The 27,649-nt window shown below is 48.9% G+C and overlaps 4 protein-coding genes across 12 annotated transcripts in view; 3 read left to right on the forward strand and 1 right to left on the reverse strand.

The window, feature by feature from the left end:
• The window catches only part of Carm1 (coactivator-associated arginine methyltransferase 1), a 44,687-nt gene extending 43,130 nt beyond the window's left edge, over positions 1-1,557 (forward strand). For both annotated transcript variants that reach the window (NM_001030041.4, NM_001034088.3), the window contains one exon: positions 122-1,557. In NM_001030041.4, coding sequence (NP_001025212.1) covers positions 122-261 — 140 coding nt within the window. In that variant the 3' untranslated portion in view covers positions 262-1,557. The remainder of the gene's footprint in view (positions 1-121) is intronic.
• On the reverse strand, positions 755-4,956 carry Yipf2 (Yip1 domain family, member 2). The gene is made up of 10 exons (NM_001014208.1): positions 4,876-4,956; positions 4,674-4,734; positions 4,228-4,382; positions 4,064-4,144; positions 3,544-3,631; positions 2,442-2,558; positions 2,197-2,363; positions 1,934-2,116; positions 1,720-1,845; positions 755-1,641 (listed from the first exon to the last, which is right to left on the reverse strand). Exons 2-9 carry the CDS (start codon positions 4,702-4,704, stop codon positions 1,732-1,734), a joined length of 936 nt encoding a protein of 311 aa, NP_001014230.1. The 5' UTR covers positions 4,705-4,734; positions 4,876-4,956; the 3' UTR covers positions 755-1,641; positions 1,720-1,731.
• On the forward strand, positions 4,871-7,840 carry Timm29 (translocase of inner mitochondrial membrane 29). The gene is made up of 2 exons (NM_001108129.1): positions 4,871-5,220; positions 5,300-7,840. The coding sequence occupies exons 1-2, from the start codon at positions 5,106-5,108 to the stop codon at positions 5,986-5,988; spliced, it is 804 nt and encodes a 267-aa protein (NP_001101599.1). The 5' UTR covers positions 4,871-5,105; the 3' UTR covers positions 5,989-7,840.
• A 14,030-nt stretch (positions 7,841-21,870) lies between these two features.
• The window catches only part of Smarca4 (SWI/SNF related, matrix associated, actin dependent regulator of chromatin, subfamily a, member 4), a 96,702-nt gene continuing 90,923 nt past the window's right edge, over positions 21,871-27,649 (forward strand). For 7 of the 8 annotated variants that reach the window (XM_006242598.4, XM_006242599.4, XM_063264830.1 and 4 more), the window contains exon 1: positions 21,871-27,613. The gene's annotated coding sequence lies outside the window, so the exon portion shown is untranslated. The remainder of the gene's footprint in view (positions 27,614-27,649) is intronic. The other variant, NM_134368.1, reaches the window with a different exon arrangement.

Genomic DNA, 27,649 nt, shown 5'->3' on the forward strand with positions numbered 1-27,649 from the left:
GTAGCGGGGCCGTGGGCGGGGGACCTCCCGCCTGGCCTGCGCACACGTTCAAGCTACCAGTGGGGGCCAGGCAGGCTCAGGGGTCATGCTGGCTCCTCAGTGCCCATGACCTGCCCCACAGGCTCCTCAGGTGCCCAGGGAGGCGGCGGTAGCTCCAGTGCCCACTATGCAGTCAACAACCAGTTCACCATGGGTGGCCCTGCCATCTCTATGGCCTCGCCCATGTCCATCCCGACCAACACCATGCACTATGGGAGTTAGGTGCCTCCAGCCGCGACAGCACTGCGCACTGACAGCACCAGGAAACCAAATGAAGTCCAGGCCCGGCACAGCCGGTGGCTGTCCCCCTTGTTCTGGAGAAGCGTGAACACCCGGTCACAGCCCTCTTTGCTATGGGAACTTGGACACTTTTGTACACGATGTCGCCGCTGCCCTCAAGTACCCCCAGCCCAATCTTTGGTCCCGAGCGAGTGTTGCTGCCATACTTTACATGAGATCCTGTTGGGGCAGCCCTCATCCTGTTCTGTATCTCCACTCTGACCTGGCTTTGACATCTGCTGGAAGAGGCAAATCCCACCCCCACCCCACAGCTGCACCTGACCAGGCAGGAGGAGGCCAGCAGCTGCCACCACAGACCTGGCAGCACCCACCCCACAACCCGTCCTTGCACCTCCCCTCACCTGGGGTGGCAGCACAGCCAGCTGGACCTCTCCTTCAACTACCAGGCCACATGGTCACCATGGGCGTGACATGCTGCTTTTTTTAATTTTATTTTTTTACGAAAAGAACCAGTGTCAACCCACAGACCCTCTGAGAAACCCGGCTGGCCGGGCCAAGCCAGCAGCCCTGTCCCTAGGCCCAGAGGTTCTAGGTGAGGGGTGGCCCTGCCGAGCCTTCAGGGTGGGCGAAGCCCCCTCCCACCAAAGGGTTCACCTCAAACTTGAATGTACAAACCACCCAGCTGTCCAAAGGCCTAGCCCCTGCTTTCTGCTACTGTCCTGTCCTGAGCCTTGAAGGTCCCCTCCGTCAAAAGCTGGAACAGGCAGCTCAGAGTGAGTAACCCTGGGCTACTGTGGCAAACAAGAGACCTCAAAGATCTATCACAAGGAAGGCATTCTGTCCTGATAGCTAGCATAGGCCTGTGTGTTCCCTCCACATTCATGTTCCACTCAACTCCTCTCAAGACAGCATCCCTGGGAAGGGGCCTAGCAGGGACCTCTCCCCAGACGAAAATAAAAGCAAACAAGGAAGGGTGACTAATAAGCACAGGCAGTTTCCAGTCTCTTCCCCTGTCCCCTTGCCCTAGAGTCCCCACCTTAATGGCCACAGCTCAAGCTGGGCTCCTGCCCACCACAGGTACCCTCTGGCAAAGGCTGGAGCTGCTCTGTGCCACCCTCCTGACCTGTCAGGGAATCAAAGGGCCCTCAGGCGACTGGGAAACCAGGCTCTCTCCTGTCCATCAGTAATACTCCCTGCTTGGCTGCCCCTCCCCACCTTTATATAAATTCTCTGGATCACCTTTGCATAGAAAATAAAAGTGTTTGCTTTGTAAGAAAAGCCTGCAAAATAGCAGGAAGTCTCCAGGGTCCAAGAATCCTCCAATCTTCATCGGAGGGCAGTAGTCTCCCCATTGAGTTTGGCCTGAAAAAGAAAGACTCCTAGACTCCTAGGAATGGTCCCAGGAGGAGGGTGCACCCTCAGCCGAAACTGGTCCCTCACCTGTGGGCCTTCTTAGAAGGTCGTCATAGGCTGGACTGAACTGGGCAGCAGGACGTTGGGAGATGGAGGTATGGCTTGGGGTGCTGGTACCACATGGTCCAGAGGCAGAGGCTGGAAGAAGTAGAGCTGCAGAGAGACCTCAGAATGAATGTACAGCTGGGTGGCCGCAAAGCCCACTCCACAGCCCTGGTGAGGGAAGACCACCTGGACCTACCTTACAGCCTAGAGCCAAGAGGGCGTGAAGCAGCACCACAATAGACAGTAGTGCCGCGGCCACCAGCCGTGTATCCTCTCGGACAACAGGCCACAGTGTGAACACCAGCCCAGCAGCTGACAGGGCTAGGGCCAGGGCTCCAAAGAGCCACTGGAGCCACTGCACTGGGATAAGCCACAGGACCTAATGTGACAAATACAGCTGATGACCACACTGGTGGTCCACGTAGCTCCTAGCATTTCCCAGAGCCAAGCCATACTCACCACAGTTGGGATGAAGACAAAGAGTGAGTAGCCGTAGACACACACAGTCTCCAGGAAGGTGTACAGCCCCATGCGTTCCCTCGTGCCCTGGCGCCACCGGAGAAAGCCCCACAGTGCCAGCGGCACTAGCCACGCATAGCAGTAGATGGTTATGCCTGCTATAGTCACTAGAGATGCAATGTGGGCAGTCACTGCATGCCCTTGGACCCTGGCATCCAAGAGCTGAGCCCACCCGCTCTGCTTACCCTTGTGGAACTGGGGGCTATAGTGAATGGAGGGGTCCCGTCTCTGTGCAAGCACCAAAGTGAGATTGCCAGTAACCGCCAGGACGAAGGCCAGGGTGGCACAAATCCAGAAGGGGCCTGCAAAGGGGGAAATGGAGTCCCAGGCACATTCTTCCTGGGAAAGGTGTCTATGTCCTACATAAGTGTTCTGCTAAGACCCCAGACTCCATTTGACTCTCTAAGTCACTGCTCACAAGTGCTGCAGCTGGGCTGATCCTCTCTTTCTGGAAATACCTTCTAAAATGCCTCAAGCACTTAGCTCTTTTCTCTGACAAAACTGTCTGTAGATAGGTAGAAGAGGCTTGGTGGTTCTCCACTGTGGGCAGGATCTTGTCCAGAGGCTTCATGCATTCCATCTTTATGTGTCACTCCCAAACTGCCCCAGGGCCCTGGGTTTACATGCTTATTTTTTGAAAATTCATACATATGACCTGGGCCTCTAGACACTTGATCTGCTCCTCGTACCTGTCCAGCTTTTCCTGTCCACCCATGGCAACTGTGTTGGTTAACTGGGTAGAAAGCTACTCCAGCCTTTCTCAGTCCTCTAGGTTGTGGGCATACTCTAGGACCAACAACCACTCTTCCTCACAGCCTCCAATGTAATGTCTGTGCCCTGCCTGCTCTTGTTGGCTTTCCAATGCCAGAGGAGATCCTGAAATCCTTCAGTAAGATCCCTTCCCACCACTATATGGGACTCATGTACTCATCCCCTACTCATGACTTCCCAGCTTCTTCCACTGCAATGACCTATGCCACTATGCGCAACTCACTTGTTTCCACCATGGGACCTAGAAGCTTTCTGGGTCCTCTTCTAAGCCTCTCACCACCAATGCCAGCATAACTCATTTGCCGACCCTACTCAGGGACCTTGCTGACTTCCCTATACCAGACAGCAATGCCACTCACCCTCTGAGTTAGCCAGACCTACCACCTTCTGCTTCCCTTCTTGGTGTCTCCCTCAACTAAACACAAGTCTGCTCTTTGTGCATGACTGCCCTGTTCAGGACCAGGCACAGTCCCATGTTGAATAATACTCCATTGATTCAAACATAGACCCACTTACCATATAAGTCAGGACGATTTCTAAGATGGTGACGCACAAAGTTGTGGCCAGGATGGGGCAGCAGGGAACCTTTGATCCTGTCCAAGACCTAGAGAACAAAACCAAGGGTCCAAAATGAGAACCCCTGCATTCTGAGAGGCATCCACTGTCTTGCCAGCACATCCTACCTGAACAAGCTGGAACACGTCACCCACTGTGAAGGTGGATTTCAGGCCTGCCACCTTGCTCTCAGCTTCCTGCAGCCTCTCCTCCCAGACAAAGTAAGGACAGTCTCCCTGTTCTAGATGGTCTCCCTCCTAATTTCCAGGATGTACCCTCTCAGAGGACCTGGTTTATTATTAGAGGTTGGTCTGACTGGGAAACATACTGCCTTTAAGACACATACCATCCACATCTACTTTGTAACCTAGTTTTTGCTTTCCAGTCCCACTATACCCATCCCATCCAAATTCAGTCCCCAAGAATAGTGGCTGAACCCCAAGAAACTCCAAGTCGTCACCACCAATGTCCAAGGCCTCACCTGGGAGGTGTCTACATCAAAAAAGCTCTGATAGTAGTCAAACGTCCAGAATCTTGGCTGTGGCTTTTCATCCTGTAGAAGCTATAAGACAAAGGCTTTCAGAACCTGCCTGCTTAGTCAGAGTAAGGACAGAGGCAGAGTATATCGGGGCCTAGGAGACTCACTGATGTTTTGTCATCCTCTTCCTCTCCTTCGGCTCCATAGCCAATGCCTGAACCCACAACCACAGCCACATGCTCTTGTGAGGTCAGCTTATCACTTTGGCTCGTGGTTGCTGCATCTGGGGTTTCTGCCAGAAGATTTGCAGCTTCCTCGAACTCTACGGAGAGGGAATATGGGCACAGGTGTTTGGAGTCTGAAAGGGCTGTGACTGCCTCACCACCCTCCCCTAAGGGCTGGGTTCGGTTTTGATGGACTGTAGATCTGCTCGTCTACTAAGATGGTGTTCAATTTAGGTCCTGTGCAGAGTTGGAGGCGGTGATTTGCCTTTTGAGTTCATGGAAGGAGCGGGAATTGAGTGCAGGATGAACCTGAGGTCTGGGACCCAACTGCTTAGGGTTCTAGCCTAGGACAGGGCTAGGAGCTCTGACCACTTCCGGGCTCCACTCACCGTGGAAGGCCAGATCGTCGGCTGCTGCCATGGTTCTTTGGAGGCGTCACTGCATCACACTCTGTGGACAGAACCGCATCAGTCCCACAGCCCTCCCCAAGACTAATGCTTCCGTCTGGACTCCTGCATGGAGCCTAACACACGGAGTAATGAAGCTTCAGCTCCAAGCTAGGGCCCTGCAGAAGCACCCCACCTTCCTCACCTGAAGCTACCTAAGCTGGCGTGGCTCTTGCTCCGTGCGCGTGCGCGCCGCTCGCCTACCCGTCAGAGCCCACCCTTCTCGACGCAACGGCAACATCCGGCACTAGTCCGTTTCCTATTGTCTTCCAGTGGGAAACTACTTCCTGTATCTTGCGCTTGCGCAGGATCTACTCTCCAGCCCTTTTCATTCCGGCACTATGTGTTTCCCCTCGACTGAGGAACCGCCGGAAAATGATGATGACAGCAGCTCTGAAGAGATTCTGGTCCCGTGGACGCAGTGAAGCGGGAGGAGAGGCAAGTGGTACCACGACAGTGGCGGTTAAGCCAGGGTTGTGGACGCGACTGGGTGAGTAGTGGCAGAAGGCTGCAGGGTGGGTGGCCCAAGTGGCTGAATCATTGTCACTGCAGCGCTTCTTTCCCCTCAGGCACCTGGTCCCGCGCGCTGCTTCGGGATTACGCCGAGGCGTGCGGAGACGCGGCGGCTGCTGCGCGAGCTCGACCCGGCCGCGCGGCCCTGTACGTGGGGCTGCTTGGCGGCGCTGCTGCGTGCTGTGCGCTGGCGCCCAGTGAGGCGGCATTCGAGGAGGCCTTGCTTGACGCATCAAGTTCTCTCTTGCTGTTGGCGCCGGCCACGCGCAACCGCCACTCGGAAGAGTTCTTGCAGCGCCTGCTGTGGCTGAGGGGCCGCGGGCGGCTGCGTCACGTGAACCTGGGGTTCTGCTCGTTGGTTTACGAAGCGCCCTTCGACGCCCAGGCCAGCCTCTACCAGGCCCGCTGCCGCTACCTGCAGCCACGCTGGGTCGACTTCCCCGGTCGGGTCCTCGACGTGGGGTTCGTAGGCCGCTGGTGGGTCCTGAAGAACCGCATGCATGATTGCGACATCAACGACGACGAGTTTCTCCACCTGCCTGCGCACCTGCGCGTCGTCGGGCCTCACCAGCTGCACTCAGAGGCCAATGAGAGGCTGTTCGAAGAGAAATACAAGCCGATCATACTCACCGTCGATCAGGTGGACCAGGCGCTGTGGGAGGAGCAGGTGTTACAGAAGGAGAAAAAGGATCGGCTAGCTTTGAGCGAGGCTAATTCACTAGTTCAGTCCGATGTTTCCAGGTGAAAAACGAAGGGTGCCCCCAGGCGCAGGCAAACTGTTGGCCACAGATGGTGCAGTTGGTGAGATGGGTAGAGATAAATGACCCTCGTTGTGATTTTGTGGGACGTTCTAGCTCTGTCTGTCCTGTTTGCCGAAGCTAATTGGGAGCCTTACTGGTCTTAGAGATACAGAAGAGCTGAAAGACTGCTTTCGAACATGAAGCATTTGACCTTGTGCTTACCGCTGCAAGATCTACTAATAAGGAACCTTTGCTGTGTAGCCTGTTGTTGCTGGGGATGGACTTCAAGGGTAGAGCATTTGCCTAGCATGCCTGGGTTCCTGGCTTGCATTTCCAGCACTGCAAAAACAGAACAAAAATGGGCTTTTGGTTTTTGGGATTTTGTTTATTTGGTTGCTTTTTGAGGCTCCCATATGCCCAGTCTGGCCCTGACTACTCCTGTATCAGCTCTAGTGCACAACAGTGTACACAACAGTGTAGTCCAAGATTGGGACTAAAGCCATGTGCCAGCATGCCGGCCTCGGGGTTCCCTTTTCACCATGTGCCAGCATGCCGGCCTCGGGGTTTCCTTTTCAGTTGTAGCTAAAATGTGTGTGTTGGGTTTTTTGTTGTGCTTTTTGGTTGGTTTGTTGCACTGGCTTCCCCAGAACTGGCTATGAAGAACAATCTTCCCTTAAACTCCCAGAGATTTGTCTGCTTCTTAAATTGGATTTTTTGGGTTTGGTTTGCTTTGTTTCTGAGAAGTGGTCTCACAGCCCAGACCAGCCTCAAACTCACTGTGTAGCACAGGATGACTGAACGATGGGTCCTATTGCCTGCACTTTCCACATGAAGTAAATGTCTCTGTGACGTGGTTTGTTATTGTTGGGTACTTGTGCTAGGCAGTAAATCCAGGGGCTTGTACATAGTAGGCAAGCACTGTACCCCCAGTCCTCTTGGAGTTTTTGTTTTGTTTGATAATCTCCTTATGTAGTCCTTGAGGACCTTTGACCTAGCTTGTCTTAATTAGTAACGTTGTATATTACTGTCAATGCAGGAGATAGACACAGAGGCAAACAAATTCTACTGTATGTGTGTGTGGCAGTGATTGCAAGCATTGTGGAAAGCTGGAATATGTTCCAATCCCAGAACATACATGTAGTCACATGCCATACTGCAGGGACCCTGGAAACGGTTGGAGAGGAACAGGGTGGGGCATATATGTTGGACCTAGCAAAGTTCTGGTAATTACCTTTCAAGCTAAACTATTAGGGAAGCAAAACTGCCCATATCAGGTGGACTGTGACTAGTCAATAAAAGCGGGAGATGAAGCAGTCATCTTTGTCTTGGAGTCTTGGATTTGTTTATGGTGGGAGGGCTTCACACAGACTAAGTATGTACTCTACACTGAGTTTCCCCCAGCCCTGGTAGTGTGTTTTGCCTCTTTCATTCATTATCAGGTGTATTGAATATATGGTAGTTCTTTTTGGTTGGTTGGTTTTTCAAGACAGAGTTTCTCTTTGGAGACTTGGCTGCCCTAGAACTCAAGAGATTCCCCCACAGTCTTAGCTTCCTGAGTGGGAGGATTAAAGGTGTGTGCCTCCACCTCCTGCATACAATAGTGCCTGAGTCCAAGTCTCCTGGCCAGAGGATGATGTTAATTCAAGTCTTCCTGACTGGTGAGGTGGCTCAGCCAGGGAAGACAGCCCCAACCACCTGAGTCCATGTTCTGGAACTCACACAATAGAAAGAAAGAACTAACACCTCCAAGTTGTCCTGTGACCTCCACACACACAAAACAAATTAGAATGCAATATGGGTTCCAAAAAAAAAAAAAAATCCACGTGTGAATTACAATGTGTTAATTAGTGTATATTAGTGGCGGTTCATAAGATTCACTAAAGCATTTACTAAAGCATTTCTTTTTTTTTTTTTTTTTTTTTCTTTTTTTTCCGGACCAAACCCAGGGCCTTGAACTTGTTAGGCAAGAGCTCTACCACTGAGCTAAATCCCCAACCCCTACTAAAGCATTTCTTATGTGTGTGCAAAGTGTTTTTATTCACCCCATTGCTGTTTCTTGAAATCCACTCCCACTTATATGCTTCCTCCCTTCCCAATTAGCACCAGAGTATGTGTGTGTGTGTGTGTGTGTGTGTGTGTGTGTGTGTGTGTGTGTGTGTGTGAGTGTGGGGGGGGTTGGTTGAGACTGACTCAATGTGTAATCCTGGCTGGCCTAGAACAATATAGATCAGGCTGGCCCTGAACTAACCTAGACCTCGCCTTTACCTCCCTAGAGCCAGCACTTACATTTGAATGTTATGTGTGTGGATTTAAACATGATTACAACCTCATGGAACTGTTTCCAGTCACTAACCATACCAGTGAGGAAATTTCTCTCCTTCCTCCCTTCCTCCCTTCCTTCCTCCCTCCCTTCCTCCCTTCCTCCCTTCCTCCCTTCCTTCCTCCCTTCCTCCCTTCCTTCCTTCCTCCCTTCCTCCCTTCCTTCCTTCCTTCAGCAACTGTTACTGACACACAAATCCCCATAGTGGAGAGGGCCCTTCCAGTCTTGTGGAAATCTTGTACAGGTGATCACCACAGCAGCTAGGGGCTATAAGATGGCTCAATCCAAAGGCACTTTATTGCCATAAAACCTGATGGCCTGAATCTGACCCTCAAGACCCACTTGATGGAAGGAGGAAATTAATTCCAGCAGATTATTTTCTGACCTCTACACATGTGTGTAAGCATGTTCCTGTACACACGTGCAAATAATTTTTTAAGTACAAAAGCCGGGTCTTGGGTGAAAGTTAGTGTTTCGAAATACTCTCCTCTTCCAGCTCTTCTGTTTTTCTGTCCTTCCAGTGTTCCCTCAGCCTTGTAGGGGATAACCAAGAAGTCATGCATCTCAATTTTAAAGATGGGGGGGAGATCAGCATTCAGGTAAGGGAAGTATTGCAGGTGAAATACAAGCAATGGGTCCCTAAATTCAGATACCCAGGACCCACATGAACAGCAGGGCACAGCTGCACACATTCAACCCACCACTGGGGGGCCTGAGCCAGGTGAGTGCCAAGAGCTTGCCTGCCACAAGTCTAGCTGAATTCAAGTTCAGTGAGAGACCCTGTCTCCAAAAGAGAGTTGGGGGCAGACGGGGCACATGCCTTTTATCCCAGCATTCCTGGAGACAAAGTGGGCTTATTTCTGAGTTCAAGGCTAGCTGGTCTACCTAGTGAGACTTCGTCTTAGATGTCGACGTGGAATGCACAAAATGAGGCTATGACAGTCACTCAGCTCCCAGCCCTGTAACTTAGTTTGCACACTGACTGATGCCCAGAAGTTGTCCTCTAGCCTTGACAAGTGTGCCCTGCCAGAGGTGTGCCTATTGTCTCTGATCCTAACCTGTCTAGCCATACTTTATGGGGGGGCAACCCTCCCCAAACAGTATGGAACACAGTAAGGCGAGTACTCTGTTGGTCACATCCCAGCGCCTCCTTGCTAAACAGAGTCAAATAATGTCGTCCTTGCCGCAAGTAAACCTTGTTTGAAAGGACCTGGAGATCAGAGGACCTGGGGTTGGTTCCCAGTATTCGCATGGTGGCTTCCAGCCGTCCATTAGTTCCAGTTTCAGATGATACAGCCTCTCTCCTGTGAGTTGAAAGCATGAAGCCTGTGCATGTACAAGCCAAACAGATGTAATTGCCAGGCATGGTGATGCACCTCTTCAATCTCAGGCTTGGGAGGTAGAGGCAGGTGGATCTCTGAGTTCCAGGACAGCTGGAGCTACATTGTAAGACCCTGTCTCAAACAGCAACAAAAAGGCTGATCCCCAGAAGCTGTCCTGTAACCTCGACAACTTATGTGGTACATAAGTGCAATGCTCAGAAAGGTCAGAGGAGGGCATCAGATTCACCTATGTCTGAAGTTACAGGTGGTCCTGAGCTGCCATGTGGCTGCTATGACTGAACCCAGGCCCTCTGCAAGAGAAGCAAGTTCTTACCACTGAGCCCTTTACCCCAGCTCTGTGTAATTTTTAAAATTTATGTATGTGAATACACTGTAGCTGTCTTCAGACACCAGAAGAGGGCATTAGATCTCATTACAGATGGTTGTGAGCCACAATGTGGTTTCTGGGAATTGAACTCAGGACCTCTGGAAGAGCAGTCAGTGCTCTTAACCTCTGAGCCATTTCTCCATCCCCTTACCTCTAGCCTTGAACTCTTTACTCTGTCTCCACTTCCTGAGTCCTGGGGTAACAGGCATGACCTGCATACAGCTTTTCACCGTTTCTATTAGACTAGCTGTAATAGCTCTTCTTGGCTTTCAACTTGACTACATCTGGAATTAACTGGATCCTAAGGGGCTAGGTACACCCCTGAGAGGTTTTTTTTTTTTTTCCCCTTAAATCATTTGAAGTGGGAAGACCAACTTTTGATCTGGATCTTTTGAGGTGGAAAATTACACCTTTGAGTTAAACCTCCTGTGGTAGCCGAAAGAAGAAGAAAGCTTTTGTTCCTTGCCAGCTTGCCCCCCTCCTGGTTGGCACGTCCATTTCATCATTGCATTAGAGGTTCCTTCTCTGGGATTCCAGTGTATACTCCCAAGACCAGCTAAGACAACAGCTTTGTGGCCTGCACAGATGCTGAATTCTTAGACATTTCATTGATGAACAGCCATCGTTGGACTAGTTGGACCACAGCCTGTAAGTCATTCTAATAAAGTTAAGTGTGTGTGCATGTGCATGCGCATGTGTGTGAAGCCTGGATCCTCTTCAAGACAACAAATTGGGCTGGAGAGATGGTTCAGTGGTTAAGAGCACCGACTGCTCTTCCAGAGGTCCTGAGTTCAATTCCCAGCAACCACATGGTGCCTCACAACCATCTGTAAAGAGATCCGATGCCCTCTTCTGGTGTGTCTGAAGACAGCTACAGTGTACTCATATATAATAAATGAATAAATCTTGGGAAAAAAAAAGCAACAAATGCTCCTTAACAGCTGAGCCAACAGCCCCTCCGAAATGAGATCTCACTATAGAGCCCTGACTGTCCTGGAACTCACATGTGGACCAGAGATGGACCTGCTTTGTTCAGGGCTAGCTGATGCTCACAAGAATCACTGGTGAAGCCCCAGAAGCTTCTATTCTGTGAAGCACAGCAGACAGGAGCTGCTTCCTCCATTTACTGACATTCAGGAATGGCATGTGGTGGCAGAAGTTGGTGCCATGGGGAAGGGCCACATCTGTTCCTAGATCATGAGTCTTGCCTGATTTGCAAAAGGCAACATCAGGACCTGAGCTATCTGTTCCACTCAGCTTCTGTAGACTGCAGCCTGGACTCCAGGAAGATACCTCTCAGGGTGATGGGTAGGCCCTGGAGGGGAAACAGTCCTTAAACTCCATTACCCTAAGCCAGCCAAGTCTCCAGGTATGCAGTCTGTCATCCAGGCGTGCTCTCGGTTAAAGCCTTCATGATTGAGATCTATAGTTCTCAGCCAGCCACCTGCCCCCTTCTAGGTTTGATTCCCTGGCAAACACAGCTCTTGTTGCAGGTTCTGCACCCAGGGAGCCAAGCAACCAGGGATGGAATGGTGTGATAGGAGTAGCTGGAGTTCAGTTGTGCTCACCTAGCATGTGGGGAGCCCCAGGCTCCAGCCTGAGCACTGCTAATAGGTCATGTACAATCTGTAATCTTAGCACTTTTCTCTGAGAGCACAGAGACTAAGGCCACCCTCAACTGTGTAGTGCTCCATTTTAAGGCCAGCCTGGGCTAAATGAGACCCTATCTCAAAACAAAACACTCAAGAAGAAAGGAGACTAGGAAAGACTTTGACAGGTTATTTCCTGCTATTATTTTCTAAATAATGAAGTATAAAGCTAGGAATGGTGGCTTGTACCTGTTATCCCAGCCAAGAAGGCTGAGTCAGGAGCATCACTACAGGTTTAAAGCTAACTTGAGCTATGACATGGTGGTGCTGATGATGTCACTGGGAGCCCTTGCCTAGTATACCCAAGGCCCTAGCTTCCATTCTGGTGCCAGAAACAATACGATTTCTGTGAGTTCCAGGTCAGCCAGAGCTACACAAGGAGATCCAATGCAATAAACAAACATGTCGACCACCACACATGACCCTAGAGCACCCACAAAATGGAAGGAGAGGGGCCTGAAGAGACAAAGGTTTTAAAAAATGTTTTTTTTAAGTGGAAGAAGCTAGGCAGTGATGGCACACACTTGATCCCAGCAACTCAGGAGGCTGAGGAAGGTAGATCTCTGAGAGTTTGATGCTAGCCTGGTGTACAGAACTAGTTCGGGACAGTCAAGACTACACAAAGAAACTCTGGAAAAACACAACAGAAAATTATCCTCTGACCTCACACACAGACTATGATGCGTCTGAGCACACACATGCACACACAACATACCTGGGGTGGGGTGCGTGGATAATTACTTGAAGGTTTTATTTTGGGCTGGAGAGATGACTCAGTGGTTAAGAGCACTGACTGCTGGGGCTGGGGATTTAGCTCAGTGGTAGAGCGCTTACCTAGGAAGCGCAAGGCCCTGGGTTCGGTCCCCAGCTCCGAAAAAAAGAACCAAAAAAAAAAAAAAAAAAAAAAAAAAAAGCACTGACTGCTCTTCCAGAGGTCCTGAGTTCAAACCCCAGGAACCACATGGTGACTCACAACCATCTGTAATGAGAGCTGATGCCCTCTTCTCGTGTGTCTGAAGACAGCTAATAAATAAATCTTTAAAAAAAAAAAAGGTTTTATTTTTAGTTTAGTTTATGGATGTTTGCTTGTGAAACGTGTGTAGTGCCATTGGAGGACTGAAGAGGGTGCTCGATCCTTTGGAGCTGGAGTTAGAGGTGGTTGTGAGCAACCATATAGAGTTGGGAGCTGGACCGAGAGGTGGCTCAGTGGTTAAGAGCACTGATTGCTCTTCCAAAGGGTCCTGAGTTCAAATCTCAGCAACCACATGTTGGCTCACAACCTGCCCTCATCTGGTGTGTCTGAAGACAGCTACAGTGTAGTTAAATAAAATAAATTTAAAAAAAAAGAGTTGGGAACTGAATCTGGGTCCTTTCCGAGAGCAAGTGTGCTGGGTGGTTTTATGTCAACTTGGCACAGGCTAGCATCATCTGAGAGGAGGCAGGTAGGCAGGCAGGACTGTAGGGGACTTTCTAAATTAGTAACCAGTGAAATAGGGCCCAGCTCATTGTGTGTGGTTGTGGTCCTGAGTTCTGTGAGAACCTGCGCCTCCCCAATGATGGGACTACAGCCTGGGACACTGGTATCTCCAGCTTCTCCTGTGGTCCCAGAGGTCAACCCCAGTCCTTATGCTTGTGCAGCATGCACTTTATCCACTGTGCCATAGCTCCAGCCCTTTCTTTTTATCGAAAAATAAGTGTGTATGCCACTGCCCGCATGTCCCGTGGCTTGCTCTTCCAGACAGTGGCATGTGCTTGTTCTGACAAATGAACACCAGAGGGCGCCAGAGGCCCCAGACATGTCCAGCTAGGGCTTTTCTGTTTTGCGGTGAGAAAGACTCAGCAGAGCAGGTGAAGGGGATTAAGGTAGACTAGCTTCTTTGATACACACACACACACACACACACACACACACACACACACACACACACACACACACACACACACACACACACACACAGTTTGCCTAGCATATATTCATCCGGTACTTCAAACTAAACATGGTGCTGGTATACACCTGTATCTTAGCACACAGGAGGTGGAGGCAGGAGGATCATCAAGACTATATAGTGAATTACAGGCCATCCTGAGATGCTGAGAGTCTGTCTTGAAAAAAAGAACAAAACTTGAGATATATAGTCTGAGAAGCAGAAGCAGGTGTATTTCTGTGATTTTAAGGCCACACATTGATACCCTGTCTCAAAAAAAAAAAAAAGAATTAAGGAAGAGAAAACACCACTAGCCATTAATCAGAGTGGCTCAAGGCTGAAGTTGCAATGGTCTGGGTTGACGGCTGTTGGAGGTGCTCCAGTTTGTGGCAGCTTGGAACCACAAGGACCTAAAGAGCACTTACAGGGTGCTCCACACAATGTTCTGGATCAATAACAGCACATTTCAAAACTGGTGACCAAAAGGATAATCATAAAAATGCAAGTCTGACATAGTGGCACACGCCTTTGATCCTAGCACTCAGGAGGCAGAGGCAGAAGAGTCTGCGTGAGTTTGAAGCCACCCTGGGTCTATAGAGTGAGGTCCAGGACAGCCAGGGCTACATAGTGAGACCCTGTCTTTAAAAATAAAAAAAGACAAAACAAAGTTTACTTTTTCTTTTTAGACAGAGGCTTATGTTGCTGAGACTGGCTCATAAAGTATATACCCTGTACTCAGGGGTGACCTTGAACATGTCTGTGTTTCTGTCTGTGTGTGTGTGCGTGTTCCCCTCCTCTCCCACTTTCTCCCCACCCCCACATGTATGTATGTCTGTGTGACCCCCTCCTTCTCTCTCACCCTCTCCCCACCCCCACATGTATGTGTGTCTCTGTGTCCCCCTCCTTCTCTCCCACCCTCTCCCCACCCCCACATGTATGTGTGTTTCTGTGTGTGTCCCCCTCCTTCTCTCCCACCCTCCCTCCCTCTCTTTAACATTTTATGTGAGTACACTGTCATTGTTCTCAGACACACCAGAAGAGGGCATCAGACCTCATTACAGATGGTTGTGAGCCACCATGTGGTTGCGGAATTGAACTCAGGACCTCTGGAAGAGCAGTCAGTGCTTTTAACTGATGAGCATTAAAAAAATAAAAAAAAAAAAGGGCTTGGGGATTTAGCTCAGCGGTAGAGCACTTGCCTAGCAAGCGCAAGGCCCTGGGTTCGGTCCCCAGATCCGGGAAAAAAAAAGGGGGGAGCTGCTCACCCCCTCCCCTCAAAAAATAAAAAAAAAGGGCTTGGGGATTTAGCTCAGCGGTAGAGCACTTGCCTAGTGAGCACAAGGCCCTGGGTTCGGTCCCCAGATCCGGGGAAAAAAAAAAGGGGGGGAGCTGCTCACCCCCTCCCCTCAAAAAAATAAAAAAGCAGGGTTGGGGATTTAGCTCAGTGGTAGAGCGCTTGCCTAGTGAGCACAAGGCCCTGGGTTCGGTCCCCAGCTCCGAAAAAAAGAAAAGAAAAAAAAAAGCAAAACAAACAAACAAAAAAACAGGTTTCTCTGTGTAGCCCTGGCTGTCCTGGAATTCACTCTGTAGATCAGGCTAACCTCTAACTCAGAGATCTGCCTGTTTCTGCCTCCTCAGCTCTGGGATTAAAGGTATGAGCCACCACTGCCCAGCTTAAATTTTAATACATTTGTGAATTATGTATTTATGTGTATATGCACTTGTGTAGAGATCAGAGGGCACTTTTCTGAAGTGTATTCTCTCCTTCCACATGTGGGTTCTAGGGATTGAACTCAGATGGTCAGCCTTGGCAGCAAATGCCTTTAACCCTGAGACAGGATCTCTCAGTGACACACATACCTCTGTGTGTCAGTCATGCTAACTGGCACGCAGACTCTCGGAAACTTTCCTTTGTCTTTGTCTGCCATGTCCCCTTTGGTGTGCTGTGCACGCCAACTGTACTACTCTGTCCAGGGTTACTTGAGTTCTGGGGATCTGAACTCAAGGTGTCAGGCTTACCCAGTGTCTTAGTTAAACCATGACCAAGGCAAACCTATAAAAGAAAGCATTGAATATGAGCTCATAGTACCGGAGGACAGAGTCCATGGCCGTCAGAGTGGAGAGCAGGCAGCAGGCGAGCACAGCACTGCAGCACAGGCTGAGAGCCACTGCCTGGGAATGGTGTGGGTGTGAGCCTTTGAAATGTCAAAGCCTACTCTGACAAGGCCACACCTCTCAATCCTCACCAAGAAGTTCCACCAAACAGCATTCAACATGAACCTATGTGGGGTGTTTTCATTCACACACCATATTCTACCTCCTGGCCTCCATAGACCTCATGCACAGTGCTCTTAGTAGAAGTTCAGAAGCCCACCCCTTCCTAGTTCTCACTCTTCCAGGGGCCCTTTTCCTGCAGAAGGGATATTTCAACAATATTCATGTGTGTGGCCACATGTGTGCAGGTTGGAGGAGTTGGTTATTTTTCCACCATGTGGATTCTAGGGTCCACACTCAGGTCCTCTGCCTTGGCAGGAAGTTGCTAGCCCTGACAATGGTCTCTGGAAGCCATTCAGGTGAGACAGCTCTGACAGCATAGCTTCAGGCAGGGGTCACAGTTGCAGCCCTGGGTTTGATACTTGGGTCCCTGGAAACTGCTTCAAAGTCCCAGCTGTTGCCACCCTCTCTAGGCTGAGGACTCTCTGCAATAAGAAAGCCAAGAGAAGGCTTGACCCTTGTCCTTTGCTGCCACATTTGACAAGTCTTCGCTGATGGTTTTTTGTTTTACACCTCACTTACATGCATACGTGTGACCAATCAGGATCACAAGGTTCAGAGGCCATGAGCCTGACTACACTTGGGGATTCAGTCCTATGGACAGGGAGTGGCTTGCTCTCTCCTGCCCCATGAAATAGTAAGACCTGCCCTCGGTTGCCACTGATGGTTTACTGGAGTACCTAGCTGCAGCACATGTCACCCGCCCTGGGTTGGTATCCCGAGCTGACCAGGAAGTTCTGGTCTTCTGTTGTCTGGGGTGTTATGGTTATACACTGACCCTATCCAGTGTGAGCTGGTATTCCTATGTAAATAAAGTTCTCTCGTGTGTTCACCCTTCCCTGCATACAGTTGGACACAGGAGAATCGGCCATATCGGCCATCTCCTTAAATATGGAGTTGGGGACCATTGTACATGCCATTAGCAAGTTTAGGGATAGGAAGGATCAGGCCCACTCCCTGGTCTAGCAGGAGAGAATCCTCATCTGTAGTTAGGCTCAGAGATCTGAACCGTGTGGTGGTAGTCGGTTAATCTGCTCTAAGTTCCCTTGTGGGTGTGCACGTTTCTCACTGCCTCACCGTTGTGGGTTACACACACACACACACACACACACACACACACACACACACACGGCCTTATTTTTTTTTTTCCTTTTCTTTTTTTTGGAGCTGGGGACCGAACCCAGGGCCCACTGAGCTAAATCCCCAACCCACACGGCCTTATTTTTAACATGCCTTAAGTGGCTCAATGGTTGGGCCACTCCCAAACTTCCACGTTGCTAAAGCCTCCCCTCTGATACTCCTGAATTATTACTAACATCTAGATTCCAGCTCTGCTACCCCAGACCCAGTTGGGGAGAGGCCATTGGGGCTGCTCTTCCCCAGCTCTTACATGACTGTCACGCTGTCTTCTGCAGCTCTCCCACCTGATCCTCCTGCTTCCCTGGCATGGCTGTACTGAAAACAAAAACCTCTTCTTCCCATGGTTCCCTTGCCTGAGAAATCTAAAGTCCTGTCTCTCTGCTCAGCCATTGGCCACCGGCAACTTTATTCACCAACCAAAGCCACCTGGGGGCAGGGACCCTCATTACTTGCAGGCTGCCGTGTGGTTCCCGTGTAATTTGGGGAGCTAAATTAACACAAAGAGCATTAGAACCAATTCACAACAGAAAAGTCTGAAAGTTCAGAGGCTCTGCACCGTGTCATCTAGACCAAGTGGATCCTGATTGGTTATATGTGTGTATGCAAATAAGGTGTAGAACAAAGACCAATCAGGAAGGATCTGTCAAATGTGGATTAGAGAGCAAGGGCCAAGCCCTCTCCTGTTGTCCTTATGACAGCCAGGACATCAACTTATTAGGGGAGAAAGGGGGAGAGAGGTAATAGTGAAATGGCTCAGTTTGTAAAACTCCTTGCTTCCAAACCTGAGGACCAAAGTTCATTTCCTGGGACCCACATGGTAGAAGAAAAGATCTAATTTCTGCCGTGTCAGGATTATTGGCGAGTTGTTCACTGACCTCCACATAAATAGGCTGTAATAATCTCACTGCACTATTTCCCAAAAGAATAAGTAAATAAGTAAGAAAAACTACTGAGACAGTTTCTCTGTGAAACAGCCCTGGCTGTCCTGGAACTCACTCTGTTGACCAGGGTGGACTTGAACTCACAGAGATCCACCTGTCTCTGCCTCCTCGGTGCTGAGATTAAAGGCATGCACCACCACCACCCAGATTTTTTTTTTTAAACTTATTTATTATGTACACATCATACAGCTTTCTGCCTACATGTATGCAACTACAGGCCAGAAGAGGGCACCAGACCTGATTATAGGTGGTTGTGAGCCACCATGTGGTTGCTGGGAATTGAACTCAGGACCTCTGGAAGAACAGACAGTGCTCTTAACCTCTGAGCCATCTCTCCAGCCCCCACCACCCAGATTTGAAAATCATTTTAGAAGCGCATGTTTCTAAAGCAGCTGTAGCACACACCGTTAATCCCAGCACTTTGGAGGCAGAGGCAGGCAGAGGTCTCTGAGCTCAAGGCCAGCCTGGTCTACAGAGTGGGTTCTGGGACAACCAGGGCTATGTAGAGAGGAGGGAGGAATAGGAGAGGAAGAGTAGGAAGAAGAAAAAGAGGAGGAGGAGAAAGAGAGGAAGCAGCAGCAGGAGAGAAGAGATGGACAAAGGCCCAGCAGCTGTGACTACTTATAACCCATTTTCCTTTGCTCCCACAGGAGGTGCTGTGGAGAGCCATCGGGTCCCTCCATGAGATTTCAGCCACTCTTTTCCTGCACCTCCCAACTAGCAGTATGTAACCTGTCCCGGCTGCATATGGGCTCAGAGTCGTGGTAGGCGCTCGAGGGTAGCAGAAGTGAGGCTCTGTCCATGCAGCTATGAAGTGGTTGTCATCCATGATGGGGATCTTGTGGGTTCCCTCACATTCCTGTAAGTCACTCCTCACCTACACTATATAAGTCAAATCAACTTGATTTCCCAACTGGGACTTCAGACGAACTCCATTGTGGTCTGTCATTGGTGTTCTGTCCTGGGGAAGACCAGGTCTGTCTTAATATTTCACCTAGAGAAAGGCTGGGTGTGTGGGGATGTACACCTTTAATTTCAGCATTCAGGAAGCAGAGGCAGGTGGATCACTGTGAATTTGGGGTCAGCCTGGTCTAAATAGTAAGTTGTAAGCTAGCCAGATCTACATAAACACTGTGTCAAAGTAACAGCAACAACATTAATAATAACAATAAGGGCTGGAGAAATGGCTCAGTGGTTAAGAGCACTGACTTAAGAGCTCTTCCAGAGGTCATGAGTTCAATTCCCAGCAACCACATACATGATGGCTCACAACCATCTGTAATGGGATCTGGTGCTCTCTTCTGATGGGTCTGAAGACAGCTACAGTGTACTCACATATATAAAATAAATAAATCTTAAAAAAAGGAAAAAATATTTAAAAAATAGTAACAATAAATTTCCACAAGTAGTAGAGAAAGCAGCAAGATGTAGATGGAAAGATTGGCCCCCTGCACTGATGAGACATGGGGGCAACAGACAGAGCATGCTCTGTAAGGCCTGAGCTCTGATGTGGATTATATGTGCTATAATATGGAAATATAGAAAGGGCTAGAGTCTGGAGCCTTGAGAGGGGTGTGTGTGTGTGTGTGTGTGTGTGTGTGTGTGTGTGTGTGTGTGTGATTAGTGTGGTGTATGGACCCTGGTAGAATTCAGTGGAGAACATCAGTTTTTCTCCTCTGTCACATCATTTATTTCTTGAAACAGGGTCTCTCTTAGCCTAGATCTACACTGCTACCAAGGAAGCCCCGGAAATCCTCTTGTAAGCTGCCCCCAACAATAGTGAGGTCACATGCTCCTCTGTGGTAGTGTCTTAGGGCTTTTTCCTTTTTCTTTTTAAAAAAGATTTATTATATATAAGTGCACTGCAGCTGTATTCAGACACATAAAAGAGCATCAGATCCCATTACAGATGGTTGTGAGCCACCATGTGGTTTCTGGGATTTGAACTCAGTACCTCTGGAAGAACAGTCAGTGCTCTTAACCACTGGCTATCTCTTCAGCCCATAGAGCTTTTTTCTTTTTTCTTTCTTTTTTTCGGAGCTGGGGACCAAACCCAGGGCCTTGCGGTTGCTAGGCAAGCGCTCTACCACTGAGCTAAATCCCCAACCCCTTTTTTTTAACTTCTCAAAATGTGGTTTCTCTGTGTAGCTCTGGCTATCCTGGAACTCACTCTGTAGACCAGATTGCCTGCCTCTGCCTCTTGAGTGCTGGGATTAAGGTCAGGTACCACCACTGTCCAGCTGTTTCAGGATTTTTTTTTTAAGATTTATTCATTTATTATATATAAGTACACTGTAGCTGTCTTCAGATACACCAGAAGAGGGCATCGGATCTCTTACAGATGGTTGTGAGATGTCCCATGTGGTTGCTGGGAATTGAACTCAGGACCTCTGGAAGAGCAGTCAGAGCTCTTAACCGCTGAGCCATCTCTCTAGCCCTGTTTCAGGATTTTTATTACTCTGATGAAACACATGAGCGAAAGCAAGTTGGGAAGGAAAGGGTTTATTTGGCTTACAATTCCAGATAGTAAGTAGTCCATCACTGGAGGAAGCCAGAGCAGGAACTCACACAGGGCGGGGACCTGAAAGGAGTAGCTGATGTGGATGGAGGCTGAGGTGGAGTGCGGCTTAGCGACTTGCTCCCCATGGCTTCATCACCCTGTTTCCTTATAGAACCCGGGACCACCAGTCCAGGGATGGAACCACCCACAATGGGATGGACCTTCGCCCCCCATCAGTAACAAATTAAGAAAATGTTCTACAGCCAGGTCTTATGGAGGTGTTCCTCAATTAAGTCCTTCCTTTTGGGCTGGAGAGGTGGCTCAGCGGTTAAAAGCACCCGACTGCTCTTCCAGAGGTCCTGAGTTCAAATCCCAGCAACCACATGGTGGCTCACAACCATCTGTAATGGGATCTGATGCCCTCTTCTGGTGTGTCTGAAGACATCGATAGGGTACTCATATACATAAAATAAATACTTTTTTTTTTTTTAAGTCCTTCCTCTCAGGTAAGTCTGCTTTATGTGTCAAGGTGACTTAGGACTTGCCAGCACCGCCTCCTTTCAGCTGGGCTCCACCTTATAAAGTTTTCACAACCGCATAAAACTTTCACCACTTGGGGACAAAATGTTCAACATAGGAGACTATAGAGGACATTTCTGTTTTGTTCGTACTTAGATTTGAGCCCAGAGCTTCAAACATGCTAGGCATGTTTTCACTGAGGGACATATTAACACTGTAAGATAGGATATGTCAGAATTTCCTCTTTTCTAAGGGAGGATAGATCATATCCCACTGTCTGGATGACTGTACTTTTTCTATTTATGGTGGATCATGCCTGTGAGAGGCCAACCAGAGTGGGGCTGAGAGCCTGGTCTTCTTTACAGATGATGTAAATCTGTTCCAAAATGTCCTCCTTGTGGGGTGATGGTGGCATACAACTTTAGTTCCAGCACAGATCTGAGTTAGAGGCCAGCCTGGTCTACAGAGCAAGTTCCAGGACAGCCAGGGCTACACAGAGAAACCCTGTCTCAAAGGCCTAAACAACCAACAACAACAAAACACCTTCTTCAAAAAAAAAGAAAAGAGTGAAAAGAAGGAAGGGGGGAGCAAGAGACAGGCAGGAAGAAGACAGGAAGAAAGACGGGAGAAAGTCACAGATGCACGAGGCCTGGCTCTCATCACCCTTCTGACAGGACAGATGTACTAACGTCGCTCCGACTGGCCTGGAACTCTCTGTGCCCACCAAGTGGACTCAAGCTTGTGGTCCTCCTCCTGCATATGAGTGTTTGTCTTGTTTGCTCGGTTGGTTATTTTTCTGAGATATGGTTTCCCTGAGTAGCCCTGGCTGTCCTGGGACTCACCTCTGTAGACCAAGCTGGCCTTGAACTCAAGAAATCCTCCTCTCTTGCCTCTGCTTCCAGAGTGCTGGGAATAAAGGCATAGACTACTACCGCCTGGCTCAAGATTAATGTATTTTTTTGTATATGGGTATTTTGTTTGCATGTAAATCTGCATACAGAACAAGGAATCCGATCCTGTAGGACTGCAGTTGTAGATGGTTGGGAGCGTCCATGTGGGTGACCTCTGGAAGAGCAGCCAGTGCTCTTAGCTACTGAGCCATCTCTCCAGCCATCAGTGGCTTTGGTGAGTCATGGTTTCAGGTGGTTACATAACCTATTTTAACTGAGTCTCACAGACCCCACCCACTAGGCTTCACACTGGGTTCTTCACCCTGGTTCCAGAGGCTGTGGTTCAGTGGCCTACACGCAGGAAGCTGATGGTTTGATTCTCAGAACTGAATAAACTAGGGATGGTGGTGTGTACCTATAATCCTAGCACTTAAGAGGGTTAGAAGTTCAAGGTCATTTTTGGCAAGTTGTTCAATGCCATTCTAGGCCATATAAGACTCCATTTCAAACAAATAAACAAAAAAAAAAAAATGGGAGAGGGCAAAAGGCCCAGAGGATAAAGACTTGCCACCAACCTAATGACCTAATTTGGATTCCCAGATGGTGAAATACAGCAGATGGAAAACATGGACTCCCCTAAATTGTCTCCTGATCGCCACATGTGCTGAAGGTGCATTTTCATCCCCAAAGCAGAATGAGGCTATGGGAAGAAAGGAAGGAGAATGTACAAGGAAAGCCAGATGAGACCAAAGAGAGAATAAGGGTGGATGGTATCGCTGGTGGGTTCCATGACACTGGGGTCACACTCCAGGGTCTGCTCACCATGAGCGTGGGAATCCGTGAGTTCCCATGTGGTAGCAGTAGGGCTTGGCAGTGTAATTCCAGCATGCAGGAGGCTGAGTGCGGCCATAGTTTGAGTTCAGCCTGGACAGTGAGAAGTCTTTCTCTTAAAATTAACCAGGAACAAACCCCTTGTGCTGCTTGATAGGTCGCTCTAGTTATGGCCATCCCATAAGTAGGTGACACAATGGGATAGTCAGAAGGTAAGCTAAGTCAGGTATGGCGCTCGTACCTGCCCTCCTAGCACTTCAAAATTTTGTGGAAAGTGGATCAGGAGTTCAAGGCCACCCTCAGCTACTTAAAAATTCCAGCCCACAGGGTAGGAGAAAACTGGCTTCAGCAAATTTTTCTGAACTCAACATAAGCATCATGGTGCGCGCACACACACACACAAAACATATTTTTTAAAAAAATCCCAAGGTGAGCCAGGCAGTGGTGGCACATGCCTTTAATCCTAGCACTTGAGAGGTCAACCAGGACAGCATAATGAGACCCTGTCTCCAAACCCCCAACCAATGTGGTGGGGGATGCCTTTAGTTCTAGTACTTGGGAGGCAAAGGCAGGTGGCTCTTTGAATTCCAGGCCAGCATGTTCTTCAGACTGAGGCCAGCCTTGTCTAATGAGCAAGTTCCAGAACAGCCAGGGGTAGGCAAAGAAACCCTGCCTTGAAAAAAAAAAACAAACAAAAACCAACCCTCCCACCCCCCAAAACACCCAAACAACAAAAAAACTCTTGCAGAGAACCAGGGTTCAATGCCCAGTGACCACACCAGGTGGCTGACAATTGTCTATAATTCCAGCTGCAGTAGGAGCCAACTTTTCTAGCCTCTGTGGGCACTTGCACTTATGTGCACGCACGCGCGCGCGCGCACACACACACACACACACACACACACACACACACACACACACGCAGGCTGCTCTCAAACTCACAAATATCTGCTTGCCTCGAGTGCTAGGAAATTAAAGGTGTGTGCCATTGATATAAATTAAAAAAAAAAAAAAACCAACAAAAAACCATTTTACCTCGGAAGTACTGGCACGTTTTTAATCCCATAGAATTTTAAAAAATTAAAAAGTTGAATGAAAAAGGAAACATTGTTTTTATTACTTTTCTGTAGCTGTGATAGGCTTTTGGCAAGCTGGGGAGGAAAAACTTTATTTCAGCTTACACGTCCACCATTGGGAGAAGTCAGTGCAGGAACCAAAGGCAGGAACCTAGAGGCAGAACCCATGGAGAATGTTGCTTACTGCTTTACTCACTAGCTTTCTTACAGAGCTGAAGCCCACAGTGGGCTGGCCATCCCATGTCAATCATTAGTCAAGGCATTCATTCAAACACAAGACCACAGCCCACTCTAACGGAAACAGCTGGTCAACCGAGATTTCCTTTTCCATGGTGACTCAAGTTTGTTTCAAGTTCACAAAACCAACCAGGACAACGAAAATGTCCAGACTCCACTTGTCCACTTCATCAACAATAAGGTTTAGGGGGTTGGGGATTTAGCTCAGTGGTAGGGCGCTTGCCTAGCAAGCGCAAGGCCCTGGGTTCGGTCCCCAGCTCCGAAAAAAAGAAAAAAGAAAAAAAAATAAGGTTTAGAAAGCTGTCAGTTGGCTTGGTCCTGAGGTTCCTAGGAAAAGTTATTGCTTCTGTTTTACAGATGGAGGGCACAAGACCTGATGTGGGATCCAGCAGACTGTGTGCTAAAAATGCAGTCTGGTTTATTCCCAGTCCAGCTTCTGTATCTATCTGGACTCTTGCTTATGATTTTCCTGGTACATTCCTATCTGGAATGGAAAAGGCCCAATTTGTTGATGCAGGGTAAGTGTTTGGCAGAGTTGTTCACTCAATAGCCAGGCAGCCTGGTCTTTATCGCCACTCCCCTCCCACCCACTTTTCTCTTCTCTTACCCTTTGAAGCAGTCTGATGTAGCCCAGCTGGCCTCAAATTCACTGACTGAGGATGACCTTGAACTACTGATCCTCAAGCCTCTGCATTTCTACTTCTGAGACAACAGGAATGTACCTCTATGCCTAGTTCACAGTGTTGGCGATAGAACCCAGCTTTCGTGCATGCTTGTCATACACTACAAGCAAGAGTTATACTCCTAGCCTTCCAGCCCATAGATGATACTTAAAAAGAAATCTAGCCAGGTGTGATGGTGCACACCTTATTTCCAGCACTCAGGAGGCAGCAGCAAGCAAATCTCTGAATTTCAGGTCAGCCTGCTGAAGGGCTACACAGAGAAACCCTGTCTTGAAAAACAGATATAATATATAATAAAATTTTATATACATAATAAAAAATTAAAAATCTAGTATGGCAGATAGTGGTAGCACATGCCTTCAATCACAGCACTCTGGAGATAAAAAAAAATTCTAGTATGCAATTTGGACATGGTGCTGTCTGTAATCCTAGTGCTCCTGAGTTGAGAGCAGTTCTGCTTGCATAGGTACTCCCAAGGTGTTGGGAACAGAATGTGGGTCCTCGGCAAAAGCAATTCCTCTTAACTGCTGAGCCATCTTACCAGGCACCAAAAAAAAATTTTTTTTTTTTTTTTTTGAGAAAAATCTCATTATGTAACTTTAGCTGGCCTGGAACTCACTATGTGGATAAAGTTGGCCACATAAGCTTGCTGAGATTAAGGACAAATGCCACCAAACCCTGTCTGAAAATAAACCTTAAACCAAAACTGCAGGGCTGGAGAGATGGCTCAGCGGTTAAGAGCACCCTACTGCTCTTCCAGAGGTCCTGAGTTCAATTCCCAGCAACCACATGGTGGCTCACAACCATTTGTAAAGAGATCCGATGCCCTCTTCTGGTGCGTCTAAAGACAGCTACAGTGTACTTATATATAATAAATGAATAAATCTTTAAAAAAAAGAACATTTTAAAAAAAATCTAAAAAAAAAAAAAAAAAAAAAAAAAAAGCACTGGCTGCTCTTCCAGAGGTCCTGAGTTCAATTCCCAGAAACTACATGGTGGCTCACAACCATCTGTAATGGGATCAGATGCCCTCTTCTGATATGTCTGAAGACAGTGAGTATGTACTCACATACACAAAATAAATAAGTCCTTAAAAACAAAACAAAACCGAGCTGGATGTGGTGGTGCATGCCTTTTGTCCCAGACTTGGGGGGCAGAGGCAGGTAGGTCTCAGTTTGAGTTCATCCTGGTCTCAAGATCCAGTTCCAGGTCAGCCAAAGCAACACAGACAAACTCTGTCCTGAAAAACAAAAGCAAAAAACCCCCCCAACCAACCAAAAATACCATGTGTTTGCCAGTGTTGATAGCTTGGGTCTGTTTTCCTAGCATTTTGGAGGCAGTGGCAGGGGGATCACTGCCAGCTATTTAATGGCCTGAAACATTCTTTGTTCTACTTTGTGACAGAAAACTGCTTTTTGTTTCTTTGTTTAAAAGTCTCACTTTGTATCCATGGCTGCCCTGAAACCTTACTATGTAGAAGACCAAGCTGGATTGGTACATTCATGCAGCACTCAGGAAGGAAGAAGGAAGATCTCTGAGTTCGAGGCCAGTCTAGTCTTGAGAGCAAGTGCCAGGTCTTAAAGAAACTTGGTCTTGGGGGCTGGAGAGATGGCTCAGTGGTTAAGAGCCCCGACTGCTCTTCCAGAGGTCCTGAGTTCAATTCCCAGCAACCACATGGTGCCTCACAACCATCTGTAAAGAGATCCGATGCCCTCTTCTGGTGTATCTGAAGACAGCTACAGTGTACTTATACATAATAAATGAATAAATCTTAAACAAACAAACAAACAAACAAAACCCCCCAGAGATCCACCTGCTTCTGCCTCCAGAACCCTGCCCCGCTACCACCAAATACTTTTTTTTCTTTTTTTTTTTTTGGAGCTGGGGACCGAACCCAGGACCTAGCAAGCGCTCTACCACTGAGCTAAATCCCCAACCACCACCAAATACTTTTAAAACCAACCAGAGGCCTGGAATCTCCACATTTGGACAGAATTATACGCTCATTTCTCCAAAGCTAATGGCTTTCTTCGAAATCATAAGGAAAATTGTGACCATTGCTGTTTCTACCTCACACCCTGTGCTTTTACTTATTCATCTGGTTTATGAACCAGAGGATGGCTAGTAGCCGATGGCAGCTCAATAAATATTTGGAAAGCTAATTACTGGGCCTCAACAGGTTCTGCAGGAAATGTGGCCAGGACAGAGCCTTGCAGAGCAGGCAGGGCCGTGCCAGAGCCAGGATCAAAGCGTTTCCCAGGCCTGCCCTTACCCCCGCGTGGGTTCTGTCCCGTCCTTGGGCAGTCTGGCCACCTCTCGGCTTCACTTTCCTCCCAGGGTGCTCATTTCCGAGCCTAAGAACTTCCCTTTCATCATTACTATCTCCCATCTGGACGACCCAGTACCCTCCCCCAACATCTAAGCGTCGCCGCAGTGCCGCCACCTCTGCGCATGCCCTTCGGCTTGAGGCCCAATTTCGTGTCTTGAACATAAGTGTGCGCTTGCGCAGAGCCGCCCAGAGCCCCCCAATATGGGCGGTGCACCAGGATCTCGTGCGGCCTCTGGACCCGCCCATCTTCTCACTACCTCAAAGGACCAGTGCGCATGCGCACAACGAATGGCTGAGCATGCGCACAGAGAGCGGAAGGGTGGGCTGGCGCGCGCACGAGGCCGGACGGGCAGCGGAAGCAGGGGAAGTGGACTGGGTAGAAAGGGAGGCGGGGGCGCGCATAGCGGGCGCGCGGGCTGCGTGTGTGCTGGGGGGGGCGGCCAGCCGAAGCCGAGCGGGCACGCGCGCGAGGCTTTCCCACTAGCTTGGCAGCGGCGGCGACGGCTTCTTTGTTTCGTGAGGAGAAGCGAGACGCCCACTCTGTCCCCGACCCCTCGTGGAGGGTTGGGGGCGGCGCCAGGAAGGTTACGGCGCCGGTACCTCCAGGTAAGGAATGGAGACTCCCGGGCGGAACGAGACTCC

The sequence above is a fragment of the Rattus norvegicus genome, chromosome 8 (assembly GCF_036323735.1).
Source record: "Rattus norvegicus strain BN/NHsdMcwi chromosome 8, GRCr8, whole genome shotgun sequence".
Taxonomy (NCBI): Eukaryota; Metazoa; Chordata; class Mammalia; order Rodentia; family Muridae; genus Rattus; species Rattus norvegicus.